The following is an 18,765-nucleotide window of genomic DNA, read 5'->3' on the forward strand; positions in this document are numbered from 1 at the left end:
TAAGTTAAAAGTCAACTGGAAAATAAAAGATTGAAAAACTTATCAATAAAGTATGAGGATTATGAAGTCACAACCAAAGTAAACATTTGCAAAGTACTTATGAGAAAACAATTCTAATAAAAAAATGGAAATCTTTTAAAATACAATTTTAATATACAAAAATGAAAAGGACGTCCTAGATTGTATTTTTATAGGCTAAAAAGTTAGATTAAAAGAAAAAAAACAAATCGTGAAATTCACTTATTTTCTCTTTAGGTGGGACTGCTAAACTAACAGATCTATAAGATCAGTCAGTATTCTGTAAAATACTTGAATATTATGGCAACATTTGACATAGTCAAACATAATATCATAATAGAGAAGCTAGAAAAAAAAACCTAGAAGTTAATACAGGGTCACAGTGCTGTATCTGAAGCCCCTGAAGTCAAATGTGCTTCAGAGTTCAGAGTTTTCCATATTTTAGAGGGAAATGAGGAACACACAGTGTATCTTATGTAATATTTTCAATGGAATGTGAGGCAGTAACGTATAATCAAGTATATCAGCATCCTTGCAATACAGGGTGACTATTTTGCATTCAATACAAAAATAAAAACTATATCTCACATCTGTCAAAGTCAAGGAAAGTTTCAAAGCAAAATGCGCTAAAAGAAAATGATCCAGTTTCAAAGCTTTGGAATTTTGCAATTTCCATAAAGGGCTTTGTACCTACACAAAAAGCTGAAAATTATCTAATTATTGGAGGATTTCTCATTATTTAATTGAGGATACTTTTTTATTGTTATTCTAAGATATTTGTCAGTGATGCAAATGAATACATAGGAACTATTCCTTTCAAATGTGCATATTTTGAATAAACCAGTATGTTTCAGTATAATTTTCAAGAAAAGAAAATTCTTGACAGATTTCTCAAATGGGTCAAATATATTTTTATTATTATTTTTAATGAGATACGAACACATGCAATGCTCTCAAGAGTAGGAGAATCTAGTTCTCCCTAATAGTACTTCAATAAAAGAGAATAATAATGTGAAGTCTGAGTGCTATCATTGGATTAAACATTGAAGAGATAGAACTGGGATAGGATTAGAAAAGTACACCCTGGAATGTGGTTTGTTCCCAGTAATTTGAAACATTTAAAGAATGGTTAGATGATCATTTGACAGTTATACTATAAATGGGAATCAGATAGCATGAGTTAAACATCACTGCTTTGAGTAGCTACATTTTAATGTCATTTTCAATCTTTGGTTTTATTTGGGAGGAAAAAAAACCCTAAATCCTGAAAAGATCACCGCAAAAAAGGATTATAGTCTCTTTGCTTTTTTAATTGATAAACATGGAAATGTATTCCTATGAGTCTTAAACTTATTGTTGTATTTTAAAAATTTACTTTCCTATAATGGTTAAGTTTTGAAAGATTACATTTCATGAGAAAATACTTTAAGAATTTTAATGCTTTATGTTTATTTAAATCTAATTTTCTACTCTGTTTTGGGAAATAGTTGTGTGTGTCTTTCAGATAAGACCGTCAGCACATAAGGCCACAGCTAAACAGAGATTTTGCTAATTTTTTAAGCCTTTGTTAATTTCTGGCTGACAAGAGAGGTAGTTTAATTAGTTAGCTACTAATATCTATTTAAATGAGCAGCCAGGGAACTGTCTGTCACAATAAGGACATGCAAAGCCCAGGCCATTCTCTTTGACTCTTTTCAACTATTTCAAAAGAGAAGAAAATAGATAGATTCCACATATGTGTAAATGAAGGGAGAAGGCTCAAAAAGTAATCACACACGCCTAAGTATTTAACATACTTTGGACACAAAAGAAGAAAATTGGATTTAAAGAAAACAAGTAAGGTACTTACGTCTGTGTGATTACTTTTTGTGTATTTTCTTCAAGCGTGTGTGATTACTTTGTGTGTATTTTCTTCGTGAGTGCGTGTGTGTACATGTATATACTTTCGAGTTTGACCTATAGGTGCCTTAACAATAAACTAGTGAAATACTTTCAAATATTGTGGAAGCCTTCTGTAACCTTTTTTGTTTTGTTTTGTTTTGAGACGGAGTTTTGCTCTTATTGCCCAAGGCTAGAGTGCAATGGCACAATCTCGGCTCGCTACACACTCTGCCTCCCGGATGCAAGTGATTCTCCTGCCTCAGCCTCCCAAGGAGCTGGGACTACAGGCGTGCAGCACCGCACGCGGCTAAATTTTATATTTTTAGTAGAGATGGGTTTCCACAATACTGGCCAGAATGATTTCGAACTCCTGACCTTACTCGGCCTCCCAAAGTGCTGGGATTACGGTCGTGAGCCACTGCGCCTGGCCAGCCTTCTGTATCTTGACTAAAAGAAAATATTCAAAGAACGCTGAGAATTCTTTAAAAGGACCTGAAGAGTATAAAACGTTACCTTTCCCTAGGTTAAAGTATCTCCTCTACTGGCAAACAAAATGGACACCCTGGCAAACTGGGGTGTTCAAAGTTGAAACAGAACAAGGCAGTCATACCTGCATGAGGGAGCAGTGGGTCACGGACTCTTCATTCCCAGAAAGATGTTGTAAAAGTATCACAGGACCTCCCTTTCTGCAATCAAGCCAAACCAATGTCTGTTATCCTTGCCAAGATAAACTGAGAGGTGAACCACACTCACCACCAGCAGTTTGAAAGGTTTGACAGCGACTTCTAGTTTGGAGCTTGGAAGCCAATCAATCAGAACTTACCTACCCTGGCCAATCAAGGCGCAGCTTATATCAACCAAACAGGACTCAGCTGCAATAACCAACCTGAATTAAGCAAGTTTCAGTCTTTCTGTACACAGACCTGATTGGGAACCTCGGCAGGAACTTTGCTGTAAAACATGAACAGTCGGCTAGGCGGTGGCTCCCGCCTATAATCCCAGCACTTTGGTAGGCGGAGGCAGGCAGATCACCTGAGATCGAGAGTTTGAGACCAGCATGACCAACATGGAGAAAACCTGTCTCTACTAAAAATACAAAATTAGCCGGGGGCGGGCGGGGCGGGGGGGGGGGGGGGTGCGGTGGCCCATGCCTGTAATCCCAACTACTCGGGAGGCTGAGGCAGGAGAATCGTTTGAACCCAGGAAGTGGAGGAGGTTGCAGTGAGCGGACGTGGCGCCATTGCACTCAGCCTGGGCAACAAGAGCAAAACTCCATCCCAAACAAAACAAAACAAAACCCATAAACAATCTCTTTCGTCTCTGGAATGAATTAGTGGCGTATGTTTTGTTTAAATCTAATTTTCTTCTTTTGTGTACAAACGCTGTTTCCCAAGTTTACAAACTATTCACTGGCATAAAGTCTCTTCCCTCAAATTTCAGAGAACTTTTCTTCATACTAAAAATCAGTTATTAGCTTATACATTTAAAATAAAAAGACTTACTAATATATTTCCTAGGTTTATGTAAAAAGAGTATGCTTTTTATTTATTTATTTTTTATATTTATTTATTTCATCATCATTATTATTATTACTATTATTTTTATTATTATTTTTTTTTTGGCAGAGTCTTGCTCTGTCTCCAGGCTGGAGTGCAGTGGCACGATCTTGGCTCACGGAAACCTCTGTCTCCCGGATTCAAGCCATTCTCCTGCCTCAGCCTCCCGAGTACCTGAGATTACAGGCACGCACCACTATGCTCAGCTGATTTTTCTATTCTTAGTAGAGACGGGGTTTCACCATATTTGCCAGACTGTTCTCCAACTCCTGACCTCGTGATCCGCCCACCTTGTCCTCCCAAAGTGCTGGGATTACAGGCGTGAGCCACTGAGCCCTGCCAAAAATAGTAAGCTTTTTATATTGCCTTTGTTTACTGGGAAATTTGGAGAAATAAATGAATGAAATATTTAATAAGATATGTACGTCCTTTGTGTAACTTTTTTCAACCAATATTTTTTAACATTTTTATATTATCACATATCACGTCAGTAAGAGAAGCAAGTTCATGAATAAATATTACTAATTAATTGGTGTAAGACTGTTTTAGAGACGTAATTTTATCGAATAATTATTATATCCTAAAGCACATTATGGAATTATAATTCCTATTGAAAATTATAGGGAAGTTAAAAAATATACTTTGGGGAAATTAAAAAACAAGCAGGGAAATTTAAAAAAAACTGAAAAACTTGCTACTTCTATAAAGATTGGTCTAACTATGGATATTGGATAAATTAATATCTATTATAAACCATAAATACTCAGTACACATTTCAGCTTTAATTTTAAAAGTAAAATTGGAAAATGAGGGTCTAATCTTTACCTGTATTCACAGATGCTTATTAAAATGAAAGATAATATTTTAACTTAATCTTAGGACTAATTTATTTAAACTTGATTGAAAAATATTGTCATTAGCATTGCTATTTTATTTTTATATAAAAGCAGAAAAGACATAATGAATGTAATTTTAGAATCTTTTGTAACTTAGAAACATCATAATGCAAATCACTTTCTTCTCATTAAATTTCATTTAAGTACACATGTGCATACACACACACACACTCAAGAAAAACATCAAGAAACCCTTCAAAGTGTTAAAACCCAGTTTTTTTCCTCTAATTTTCAAATTCACATTTTTGGAATGGTGCTCGTTAAAAAAAATAAATATTAGCAATTCAAAAGCTCCAGAAGAGTGAAAACAAAAGAGAACAAGTCTAATAACTCTGGCAGTTTCACTTGGAAGGAGACCACAGAGATAATGAAAATGAAGAATTAGAGTGCTTGGCAAAATGGGATTAGATAGAGAAAAATAATCAAATAAAGTATTTTTTTAAATGCCAAAACATCATAATTGTTGTTTTCCATTCTGTAAACAATTGTGTTAACTAGCAATCTTGTTTATTTTGTCATAATAGTAACAAACATGAATACACTATTAAACTAAAAATTATTACTTGTAAATTGTTTTAATTACAAAAGCACAACTTTTTAATTTATAGTAACAAGATAATGCACAATTCTCATTAAGAACTGATTCTTCTGACAGTGGACTATAGTTTCTAAACTCTTTATATTTCTATATTACTTCTGACTGTAATATAGTCAGAAGACTGAAATTTTCCCAATGGTAACTGTATATTTCAGATCTGAGTTATAATTAAGTAACAAAAATTAAAATGTATTATATGGTTTAATCTCAAAATTAGAGATATAGCAATATCGTTGAACACATGTATTCAAATGGTTTTGGTTATGAATGTATTTTGATTATTATTTAAAATCACTACCTAGAATACTCCTCTTAATTTATCATTGCACCAAGTGTGTTAACAGTGTAGTGATTTATAGTAAACCAACCAACTAGGATAAAAAGCTTCCTTCTTACTATAGCTTCTTCAATATAACATACAAGAAATAGGAAAAAATTAGATTGGTGGGGGAAAGATAAAAATTACACAATTTATGTTCCAATATACACAAAGAAAAAATATAAGAGGTATAAGAGATTCTTATATACTATTTATAAAGAAGTATTTGTAAGTGATTTTTGCAGATAAATGCAGATATAAGAATTAACCACAGTACATTTTTGTTTTAATCCTTTACATCTATTTGTTCTGATGTTTCCTTTTGCTTTTGATAGCCAAAAAATAGAACTTTATAGCTCAAAGGATCTATAGAGATCTATTGCAGCCTTACTTTTACAAATGAGGAGACTGAGGTCTGAGAAATTAAGTTACAAACCTGAGTGAATACAGTTGCATTTTGTCAAAGACAGAAAAGAATACACGCCTCCTTGCTTATAGTCAAGAGGAAATATTTTCATTGAGATGCGCGTTGGTCTCTAAATCCAGCATATCCAAAAGCAAAGCCAGTGCCTTTGATGGTTGAGCAACTGGCTTGCTCTAGGAAATTAAAGACAGAAAGATAGAAATAAAAAAATAAAATGTATAAAATTAAATAAATAAAACAGAAAAAGGGAAAAGTTCTGTCTTCCACGTATTCATAATTTAAGTTAGAAGGTGATTTTAGTGCAATATCATACATGAAAGAGAAATTCATGGATATGAGGGGCGAACAAAAGTTCAGCATGTTTTCGTTTTTATTTCTGAATCTATAAAATGGAAATTATTACAGCTATTTATAGGATTAAAAAAGATAACATGAAAGCACCAATTACCTAATGAAAATTCAATATTTAATTTCAATCTCTTTTCCTTTTCTAGTATGGACTAGATAGATAGGTGGATGGATAGATAGATAGATAGATAGATAGATAGATAGATAGATAGATAGATAGAGTCCAGACTATTACCCTATATATAAATAGTGTAAAATAGTATATATATATACACACTGTAATTTTTAACCAACATTTTTTAATATCTTATATATATATATTTGTGAATAGCTTATTATATACTAGAAATAGGATGTATTAGTTCCTTTTTAATTTCTTAAATAAGAAATAATTCCAATCCCTTTCCCTTTTCCAGACTACAAAAGGGGAAGAGATTGTAATTAAATATTGTTTGATATATATGTACACACACACCTTTTGCACTATGCATATAAAATATAGATATGTACGTACACACACACGTTTTGCAGTCCCTCTTTCTCCCTATAGCTCTCTCTGTATATATATACACAAAATATAGATATGATCCCCAAACACTTCTGACTTATGTTATAGTCTGTCTTTCACATACGAATATGTTTAATTATAATTATTTTAAAAATTAGTGCTAAGGCTAAAAGGAGAAACTATGTTTCATTATTTTAACTCTATTTTTAACTTTTTCCTAAATAACCCTGGTAAATCATAATTTCATTGTTAGTTACTTGCAAATGACTTTTCAAATAAATTACAGCTCATCCGAATGTTTTTAATAACAACTAATATTTTTCCTGATCATAACATTTACACATATTCATCACAAAAAAGTGTGAGGGAAAACCTATAAAACTTTACACAAGAAATAAACATTTAGGTGCAATACTTGTAGTCTTTTTAGTGTGCATTTGTATATGTTAAAAAAGTAAGACCATCCTAAAATAATTACAGCCCTATTTTACATTTTTAAATTTTAATGTGTTTTCTTTTACTTAAATTTGAAGGAATATGAAAGAATTTCCTATTGTATTGAATATCTTTTGAAAATAAAACAATATTTAGTACCATTAAAACTCAATTTTCAGGTTTCTGAGGAAACAGTTAAATTTATTTCTTTAAATTTCTATTCTTAATATCTAGTTTTAAATTTGCATTCTTACGATTTTTGAGAATTCTGAAAACAAGGATATATTTAATTTATTATGTTAATATTTTTCTTTGTCGGTTAGAATAAAGTCAAATTGAGTATACATTCCATGACCATATTTAAGATGCATATTACATATTTAATGCTCAAAATTCTGTATATCAGTACAATTGTATTAAATTCTATATTTAAACAATCTTTTTTCTTATCACCCCTACACTTGTGGGATGTGTTGTGGGTGTGTGATCTATTTCGTCCATAAAATTTAAAATGGCAGATTAAAGTTTCTTGTGACAATTATGTGTGTGTGTGTGTGTGTGTGTGTGTGTGTGTTTTAGTTTCTCCTAGAAGATCTATATATAACTTACTATTCATTATATAGTGTTATATGGCATTTAAGAAAATTGATTATCTTTTTACTTTTTATGTTGGGTCTAATTTTATCTCAGTTAACTTTGCTAAAAGTAGCATATTCAAAGAAATGTTTAAGTCTGATTATGATAATTATTTTTAGAGCTGGAAATGTTTACACTTATTACATTTGCTATATTTTTGTTTTTTCGGGTCACCTGGTTTCAAGTTTGATAATTCTATCATTTTCATTTATTTTTAAACTTTTGATATGTCTCTCTTCATATGTAGCAGGAAATTTTCAAAATACACATAATGCTTTTTACATCTGCAAGTTGTTATTGTTAAGGTTAGCAATAATATTTGAAACTTAATTTTTCTGGTTAGAAATGGAAATATTAATAAATTTGAATTTCAGCTCTGCTTAATTTTTCTAAGGTTTTACTCAAATTCAGATCTCTAAGTATTTATTTATATTATCAGAATTTATAACCCTAGGTCACTTAAACTTAATAGTTATCTTTATTGTTAAATACTGCCTCTTCCAAGAATCATATTTTAACATTTCCTTGAAATTTTAAAACAATATTTACTATTTTTCACCAAACTCTGTGTGATAATTTTTAGTGTGAATTTCATTTCTGTTGCTACATATTATTTTATTTGCATTATTATCACATCCTCCAAACTCCTTTTTATTTTCACCCTATCTTTTTCTTACCATATATTCCTCTGTTTTTAGAGATACCACAATTTCCTACAATCTATTGAAGAGACTAAGCATTCATGTGTGCTTGTGTGTGTATGTGTATATCAGGGAGAAGGATCATGAACAGGTAATCTCTTCTATTAAATCTTTAAGATATTTATTTCTTTCATTTGACTATTTTACAAAATTTGTTACCTTCTTCCTTCGATAAAAGCATGGTCTCCCTACTATGATACTCAAACTGTCACATACTACCAGTCAAAGGTGCTATTGTATTATAGCGTGTGTGTGTGTGTGTGCGCGCGAGTATTATATATAATATATTACTGTATTATTTTATTTGTCATGTGGAATAGAGAGGGCTCTATCAATATGTAGATTTTGCTGAAACAGCATGTATTGATCAGTGTCTCCAATTCTTTCTTTGTTTTGCAGGAGAGTGCACTGATGTATAGTGGTTTGGGCTTAATTATCAGTGTATAGCTGAGGTGGAATTTACCCTGACATTCATTTCTCTGACAATCTGAACAAGAAAGTCCAGGGGAAACAACATTAACTACATTAAAGGCTATTCCTCTCCCTGTTCCTAATTTACTTCTGAAAGTCCTTGTTCTTTGTCATAGATATGGAATCATTAATACTAGTACTCATGTATTCTCTTCTAGAGTTGCCAAATTTAGCAAATAAAAATACATGCAAACAAATAAATTAAAATTTAAATAGACAAAAATATTTTCTGTTTCTTTGTTTTTTTATTTAATTATGTCTCAAATATTACATGGGGCATCCTTATTTGATATCCTCCTACCACATCATTCTTGCCATGTACCAACTCCGAACATAGTGAGAGAGAAAGATCATCTGACTGTGGCTACATCTCAAGGTAGGATCCTGTCTTAGAGAGGGAGCTGCAAAGTTCCTATTAGGATCTAACTCTGGGCTTCGGAGTAGTTAGCTGATGGTAATGTAGTTAGCTGATGGTAATGACACAGCTCCCTTCTGTATTTAGGGTAAGTGCCACCTTTGTTGAGGCATTTGGGCTTGCTCATCTGAAGTATTAAAATATGTTTTGCTAGTGTTATAACTTATAAGAAGCTTATAACTATTTAAATGCCTCTCATATTCTGGCAGAAAGTTACATATTAACTATAATTTTCTGTGTTGTTATGAGTTTTCATTTTCCCTTCTGATAATTAATATAGTATTTTAACAGGAAGTTTGAAGTGAGCTGTATCCGGATTGCTACTTTCAAGACATTTTAAACCAGAATCCTCATAGTTTTTATTATAGAAAATTGTATATTCTTAAAAACAACTCTTTATCAATAAATACTTGTCCAATTCTTATTCCTGATGAAAAATACTTCTATTTTAATTCTTAATAACTTGTATTTAAATGGATTCTTATGTATCCCAAAATTATGAAGTTTTTTTCTCTGTTTTCTTCTAAAAACTTAATATTTTTGCCTTTCCTATTGAGATCCTTTTTCCATATAAAATAGATTTATAAATATGTTAAGAAGAGAGGATTAAATTTCTGCTTTTCTCATATGGATACCCATATAAAGAAACATTTATTCAGAAGTTCACTCTTTCCCACACAAGATTTCATTATAATCCTGTCACATATGAAGTGACCACATAGTGGTTTAACTTTTTTTAGACAATCTTGTCTTTCATTGGTCATTTTTTAAATATAATTTTTTTCAAGGAACATGACTAAAAACACTCGAAAGGCACAGCATTCATCTCAATTGTCTCCTGTTCTCAAATTTGGAGCATTATTTGAGTGCTCTGAAGGACACCAAGTTGTGATAATATGACATGTCTGTATAATATTTTGAAAAATTATAAGAAAATCAGTATCATTTTCCCATAATTCACTTACACATGTGGTTAACCAAAGAATGGTAGAAGTTAGGGAAAGAAAAAAAAAATTTTTGTTTTGAGTCATCATATCTGAAGATTTACATATGTGAAATGTTTATTTTATGGTAAAGAAAATTGCCAGCCTATGACCTTAGAACTCATATTAGTGATTCAAGATAACTGCATCTAAGTTTGAGCCACTAAAAATGAGTCTCTTTTCTAGATATCCTCTAATGTATTAAAAGAATAAAGATTGCCATGGCCTGGAAAAAAATTATACATATTCTGACAGGCTTACAGCCTGAGGGATAGTGTTTCTAGAATACAACTGCAAACACAAGGTTCCAGCTTACTAAGGGGCCAAATGTCCCTCTGTTCCATGTGGCAGAGTAGACAAAATTTCTCCAGGCATAGCTCACTTTCTGAAACTAAAAACACTTTTAGAAACACCTTTATTTTTTTTAATGAGGCAATTTTTTCAAAATGCCTTATTATTTTATTCAGGAACCAATTTGAGGATAGTGGGAAAAATAGTTCGAAATCTAGCTTATAATATTTGTCCAAATAACAAGTTATGTGTTACTTCATTCTAAATCTTCCAACTCAGTGACCAACCCACAAATTAATCATCTTTTAAGTCTTAATGTAGTTTCAGATACAAATTATGTAAATAACTTTAAATATACACAAGTTTAAAAACATAAATGTAAGTTATAGTTGACAAAAACACACCTTTTCAAACATGATGACAATTTTTCAAAATCTTAGCCCTAGCTATGATTTTAGCAATTTTTGATTACTGTGTCCTTGCTGTTCTATATTTGGAGTGAAAATAAAAATATGTTGCTGGAGAAGAGGAAGAAATGAAGAAACACACGTGAAAATAGATTTGACTTAATTATTTTAGCAGGTTTGATATGTTTTACATTTGTAACTAGTGCCTTTCAGAAACAATGTCAATGCAATATTCCCCAAGAATGTGTTGATGATAGTAATAATAAACACTAGTAGAATTGGGCTGATCACTTTATGAAATTACAATCTTTAAAATGACAAATCAAGTATTTAAATACGGAAAGCACTAATTTTCCATCTGTGTGTTTTAAGTACTCACAAATTCTATATTTTATGGCAAACATTAATGAAAGATGAACCCTCTAAAAATTGTTTTTGAAGACAAATATTAAAGACAAAAACTCACTTTACTAAAACTAAAGGAACTCTAATGAATAAATTATATTGTTCTTTTTATAGCAACTATCAATAACCGTAGCATCATTTGCAATGTTTAAACGGTTTTATAAGACGTTATAACCTAGCTCCATTGTTTATAAATGGATTTAATATCTTTACATGTTTATTCAAGCCACAAAGGTAAAGACATAGGAAGGATAAGTAGCACAGAGCTAATGAAGGTCTCCAGGAAGTGAGTTGCATAAAACCAAACAATATATAAGCCTTGCAAACAAACCTCAAAGCACTTTTGTTCATTACCTTTAACATCTGTTATCCAAATAATGCCTCTTTCATTCAACCCAGCACCTCCAAAAACATGTCAAGCTGGCCGCGCGCGGTGGCTCACTCCTGTAATCCCAGCACTTTGGGAGGCCGCGGCGGGCAGATCACTTGAAGTCGGAAGTTCAAGACCAGCCTCGCCAACATGGTGAAATTCCGTCTCTACTAACAATACAAAAATTACCTGGGAGCGGTGGCGGGTGCCTGTTAATCTAAGCTACTTGGGAACCTGAGGCAGGAGAATCGCTTAAACCCAGGAGGCAGAGGTTGCAGTGTGCCAAGATCGTGTCACTGCACTCCAGCCTGGGTGACAGAACGAGACTCCGTCCCAAAACAAAAACAAAAACATGTCAAGCCATGTTTGCAGCTCACAGCTCATTGACTGATAAGCTAAACCACAACAATCACACGTAAGACAGCACGTTAGACCTCCAGATACAGATGCCAATAAATCATGGAGACATGCGCTGGCATCAGTTTGTCTGGCAGAGTGTTAAAAATCTTCTTGCAGAGTGCTAAAATCTAACACATCTTTACAATTCTAAATTCAGGTAGCTTCACACAATCTGTGAAGAAAAACTGGCTAAATCAATAAACACATATAAAAATAAATGAACCCAGAATCATAAAATGTTGACAATTTCTGCTGCATTTCATAAAGAAAATCTGTAGTATTCTTGTTTTTCCTTTTTTTTTTTTTTTTTTTTTTTTTTTTGAGACGGAGTCTTGCTCTGTCACCCAGGCTGGAGTGCAGTGGTGCATCTCAGCTCACTGCAAGCTCCGCCTCCCAGGTTCAAGCGATTCTCCTGCCTCAGCCTCCCGAGTAGCTGGGACTACAGGCACGTGCCACCACGCCCAGCTAATTTTTGTATTTTTAATAGAGACGGGGTTTCACCATGTTGAAAGATGGTCTGCATCTCTTGACCTGGTGATCCACCCACCTCCGCCTCACAAAGTGCTGGGACAACAAGCGTGAGCCACCACGCCCGGCTTCATCATTTCATTTGTTTAAAAAATAGAGTAAATCTTTTCATCAGGCTTATGACAGTTTTATGGCTGCATGGAATAAGAGATTTTTTTTTTATTTTTGAAAAGGCAAAACAATAATTGTAGATGCTTCATGGAACTTGTTCAAGACACTCAGTCTCTTCTGTAAATATACATTGCTGATAGGATTTATAAATTTCTCATAATGCTGTACAAATGACCACAGGCAAACAAGCAGAGTGCCCTCTGGTGCACATACAGAATAAAATAAAATATTTATATAGGAGTATCTACATAGATACAGACACACAAAAATGCACAACAAATGTGCTTCTTCATAAATGTTAAACCAATAACTAGGAATTGTAAAAGTCTATCACCAATAAACAAATTGAAGTAATAACTTCACATAAAATGTTGTTCATGGCATAGATCAATATAATCTAATCCTTCAGGCAACCACTTGTACACTCTTCTACTTAATGTATTCACGGGACATCAGGTGTGCAGGCAACTTTTGCTGGATTTAATATATTACTCTTTTTGTGTAAATTATTTAGATTTTAAGCATAGAACTTTGATAAATGTTAAAGATCATATATCTCAATCTTGTCCATTTCTTTTATCTTTGTTATCATATCTTATTTATCTGCTACTTGTTTTTATTCCATTGCTGTTTCCTTTAACTTCTGAACATACAATTACCTTTCAGGTAAAAAAGGATGAGGTGACTCAACTTCTCAGTGACTAGTAGAAGATACCATTTCCATTTAGGCTGAAAAAGGTAACATAGCATTGTATAAGGTAGAAAGGAAAAGCAATTTTTAAAATTTCACTTCAAAATTTTGCCTATTTAAAATAAGAAACTCAGCTTCCAAGTACATTGCCATTTACTTTAAGGCAGTGTAACATGCTTAACTTTGGGAGTGATAGACAAGTGGTCACCATTATCTATTTTTATCATAATATATTACATCTATAAGAAATACTTCTGAATAACAAGAAAACATTACTATGGTGCATGGTAAAGGGTAAACCCTTCTGATAATAACTCTTTCCCATCTGAAACTTTCCCTTCGAGAAACTTATTTATACACAACCTTCAAGGATGATATTTCTGTAATTGCTTTCCCTTTGCTTCATACCTGTATATCTTGTATCTTGTGCTAAATCCCTGCCGGCTTCTGTCCACAAAATCTGTGTATTCCTGTGAGCGATGGAAAGGTCCCTTATCAGAGAGGAGCCAGTCGAAGGGGCTTGTGGCATGCTGATCCGAAACAGCAGCAACCGCTAAAACCCAGCAATGAAGACTCAGTGCTATCCACTCCCATAGAGCCATCAGAGAGAACAATTCAGCACCAGCTCTGCTTCGCCATATCATGCTTCCACTGGGGATTTAGAGCCTTCATTCTCTTAGCTTTCCCTCAACACCTAGACAAAATACACAGGCAATTAGTTAACCTCTAGAAGATTCCTTTCTCTCAGTTAAGGTGTTGAGGTGGCTAATTTTTAAATTTTAATCTAATATCATTGTTTTAAATTAACATTAGCAGAAGAGAATAAAATACAAACCAAAATGATTTTTTTCAGAGCTGTATATCTTTTATATTTTGTGCCTTTTTTATACTAATGGAAAATAAAATACTGAGTCATAAGAGATTTCAGCATAACAATTTCATTCAGTGGATCATTAAAGCCTATTGAGCAAAAATCAGAAGTTGAATGTTTTATAAAGTTGGACAGATACAAATAAACAATTAACATGTTCAAGTGTTTCATAAATTTTGTTATAAATGTTAATACTAGATTTAATTTTATTTTATCGTTATTTTAGATAAATGCTTTAAAATGAAGCAAAGATATTCATGTCGTTATTTCCCTAATCTAGCCAAACATGGAGTAAAACTGTGGATTTAAGAATACATAAATATATGTATGTATATGTGTGTGTATATGTGTATACTTATTATAGAGACATATAGATACAGATAAAGAAACAGACACAGAGTGAGACAGAGAGATGATAGAAAGACAGATTGATAGATGAATAGATGTGTGTGGGGGAGAGTGCATGTGAGGAGTAGTGTCTTTTCCCAGTTTGTTTGTTTTTTTTTCATTATTAGGAAAAAACTGCATATCTAATTACTTAAACAGAATCACAATTACATTAGTTCTAGGGTCTTTAAAGATTTAAATGTGCATATGTATTATTCATAAGATAGTCATACCTCCAAAATTATACGCACATAAATTAAGCGAATGCACATAAATTAAGCTAACGCAGATTATTCATAGACTTTGAAACTGCATACGTTGTAGTATAACCATTCAAAAAAAAGTAATAAGATGTATAATCCCAGTATGGTACAGTGTAAGAAACTTTATACAAAGCTGCTGATGTAATGTCTATATGCTGCACCAGAAAATTCTAAAAATATTTGAATTCAATTTTTCTTTCTATCCTCATCAGCTTTTCAAACAGTATTATTAATAGCACATAGAACTACAGAGTACAAAGATTCTGACTAATGAGAAAGATTTACTTGTGTGAGTTCCTACTCAGCAAAATGTCTTCAGAAAAAAAAAATTAAGATTTAGAGTATTAAGTAAGATATATCAGTAATAGTAGTTACCATATTTCTCTGGTATTTGAATAAGAACACTGGTGGTTTAAATTTGCTTTCCTAGCTGTACCCCATTATTTATATTTAATCCTAAACTACTTCTATATGAAAAATATAGAGAAAAAATTTTGCAGCTCTGAAGTAGCTCAAAACAGTGATACAATGAGTGAACTCTTACATATCACAAAATTAAAAGGACATTACTCACATACTATACGAGTTGCCTCAATCATATGAGTTGCTCACTAAGGGGATTAAAGAGTACCCTCTTTTGTAAACAACATAGGAAGCCTTACAGGTGAAGACATTGTAAAATGTTTTTCTATAAGAAGGAATATTATAACAGAATAATTTTGGAATAGGAGCTTGGAGATTCTAGACTATTTTAGACTATTTTCTGTTATCTGCATAAATGTACCATTGTCATATGATTCAACTCCTACCTTTCAAATCTTCTGAAAATATATTTTTACATATGTTTTGGCTTAGGAGAACTATGTCATTTATATTAAAATAATTATAGCTTACTTACATTTATAAACACAATTATTCTTATGTGTAGTATTATAGTATAATAATCCTTCTATGACTAAAAAATATTGCTCATCTTTGTTAAACACATCTTTGTTATTTTTATTTTGGTTATCATATACATTCAAACTGACAAAATTTAATCATTATTTTTAGAAGATATAATTTCTTAATTTCAATGAGTAATTTTTCATTTCATAAAGACAGAATAAATTATTCAACCATACTACTTAAGTCCATATTACATATATCATCTGAAAGCGTATACTTCTTAATTGAATAAAACTTCAGTCACACCATCCAAATGAAGTTCTCTTATTACCAAATGTAATGTGAACAAGAATATTACTGAAAATATTCAAACAATACTTATTTCATCCTAAAAATAACTGGGAAAATAGTTCTTTGAAAATAAGGTCAGATTTTCTACAAACCCAATAACCAGTATAGCAAATTAGGCTATATAACATCAAGAGATGATATTCATAGTGGTTGAAAAAATAGACTCTGGAACCAAACTGCTAGTGTTAAAATTCTAGCCCTGACCGGGCACAGTAACTCATGCCTGTAATCCCAGCACTTTGGGAGGCTGAGGCAGGTGGATCACCTGAAGTTAGGAGTTCAAGACCAGCATGGCCAACGTGGTGAAATCCCGTCTCCATTAAAAATATACAAAATTAGCCGGGCATGGTGGTACGCATCTGTAATCCTAGCTATTCCAGAGGCTGAGGCATGAGAATCGCTTGAACCTGGGAAGCAGGGGTTGCAGTGAGCTTAGATGATGCCACTGCACTCCATCCTGGGTGACAGAGAGAGACTCTGTCTCAAAAAAATACAAACACAAAAACAAAACAAAACACCCAGCCCTTCTACAACTCTGTAGATGTTTGACTTTAGGCAAGTTACTTAACTTCTTTTGTGCGTCAGATTCCTAAACTAGTATAGAGGTCACCTCATCACTCTTATAAAAATAGAGTGAGTTAATATTTGTAAAACCCCTAGAATAGTGCCTACCATATGGTAAGGGCATGTGGTAAAGTTTTAAGTTATATTTTATACTGGTATGAAGTCATGCCATTATATACCTGAAAATTAAACCAAACATTTGTACTCACACACATGATTTTTGTAATACACAAAGTGTTATGAAAGTAGGATACAATTGACCTAGATAGCATTTGAGGTCCTGTTCTGCAATTCCGTAATTTTTCAATAGGTGAATTACCCAGAACCACATTCTTATCACTTTCTTTATCAAATGTGTTGAGCTTGTTCCATAGTCTTCATATCCCTCATTTAAAAAAAAAAAAAAAAAAAACTATATTGTGTATATTTAAGGTACATAGCATGATGTAATATGGTTACTATAGTGGCACAATTTAACATATCCATCATTTCACATTGTTATGCATCTTAACATATAAGAAGATAGAAAGGTTTTCTGAAATTTTGTGCAGGGAACTACCTAAAAATATTACCAGGTAATTATGAGGTAATTACCACATAATTTGGGGGTTTTAATTATTTCTGTTTTTTCTACTTCTGATTTGGGGAACATGTTCCCCAGTTCTGTACAGAAATATTTTTTTCTGAAAGTTTGTTAACACATAGGAATGTCAATCCTACCCCAAATTAAGTTAATTTTGGTGATATCTTAAAATCATTATATTTGTAAGAACTTTATGAAGAGACTTTATAATGAAAAAATTCGGATATCCCAGTAAAGTTATACTGAAATAGTGTTTAATAACTTTTTTCACGAGTTACATGACAGGGAGAAAAGTCATAATAGAACGCCTAAAGCAAGGATGTAAGCTTCTAGCCATCTTTGGGGCAAGTGGTCATTAAACTCAATATTCACCATCAGAAGAGCTTCATTACCTGGTTTGTCACAACAGTAGATCATTGTACATTTAATTCTTCTTTTCATGAGTACTAATTTATAAATTATTACTGAATGACCTTAATTGGTTGCTTTATTTGGGTAGGGTTACAACCATATTAATCCATGTGTCAGAGATGGTTTAGCAAACAGAGCTTGTTTGTAACAATGTAGTGTTAGGATATTAGGGGTGACAACTGAGGTGAACAGCTAAACTTAGATATACTGCCAAGAAAGAGAAATCACAAGTTCCAATGAAAGAGGGTAGAAATTATTAAACTACTAATGAATGTATCACTTTTTCTATAGCGTGGTGAAAAGGCAAAATAGTCCAGAATTTGATATTCGTAAGCAAGAGGATAAGTGGCCAACTGAGGAGATGAGAACATCAATTCTCAATATTTTCTGGACAATGGGAGAGTCATTTTATATAAAAGAGAGAACTAAAAGAGAATGAAGACCAACAACAAAAAAAAAACATTAAAAACAATACAAAATTTAAAGCATGAGTTTATGCTTAAAACATGGTATTTAATTAAGAAGTGGTATTTATGGATTTCTTTTATTAAAAATAAGTCATAAATATTAAAATATCTCTTTCAAAAACAGATATTTAGTATAGGTCCTACTCTTAAATTCCTTCACACAAAAGAAAATTCACTGTGAAGATCACCTCATGATACAAGTTTATTTGCAAATCCTCAATGGCCTTGATAATCTGTGCAGAAATAAAATACACCAAAATATGTTACATATATACTAATGTATACTAATGCATATAATATATAATACATGCATAAATATTATGTGTATAATATATATTCTATATATGATTATTCTTTCTCACTAGCTGTCAATAGTCTTATTCCAAGGTGGCAGTACCTTACTTTTATCTAAAATACTGATATATATATTTGAAATTCATAAATGTTGAAGTTCATAAATAAGGTAATTCATAATTATTTCCAATATAACTGAATTTTCAGTAATTTCCAGTAGAACTGAAACTACAAAGATATAAACAAAATATTAGGAATCACTGAATTAAACTTAATATCCTTTAAATTGGTGGGT

General features: G+C 32.2%; 1 protein-coding gene across 19 annotated transcripts in view; it reads right to left on the bottom strand.

Moving 5' to 3' along the window:
* Positions 1-18,765, bottom strand: part of BRINP3 (BMP/retinoic acid inducible neural specific 3) — a 400,301-nt gene that overhangs the window by 363,403 nt on the left and 18,133 nt on the right. For 13 of the 19 annotated variants that reach the window (XR_012428565.1, XR_012428566.1, XR_012428564.1 and 10 more), the window contains exon 2: positions 13,800-14,085. The exons of 1 other annotated variant lie outside the window; for it this stretch is intronic. Coding sequence is in view for 6 of the 18 variants with exons in the window: in XM_005540259.5 (XP_005540316.3) it covers positions 13,800-14,035 (236 nt within the window). In the remaining 12 variants the exon portion in view is untranslated. Of the gene's footprint in view, positions 1-13,359; positions 13,430-13,799; positions 14,086-18,765 lie in introns of all 19 variants that reach the window. 5 more of the 19 variants (XM_074026408.1, XM_074026371.1, XM_074026377.1 and 2 more) reach the window with 1 other exon arrangement.

Source organism: Macaca fascicularis, chromosome 1 (genome assembly GCF_037993035.2).
Source record: "Macaca fascicularis isolate 582-1 chromosome 1, T2T-MFA8v1.1".
NCBI lineage: Eukaryota > Metazoa > Chordata > Mammalia > Primates > Cercopithecidae > Macaca > Macaca fascicularis.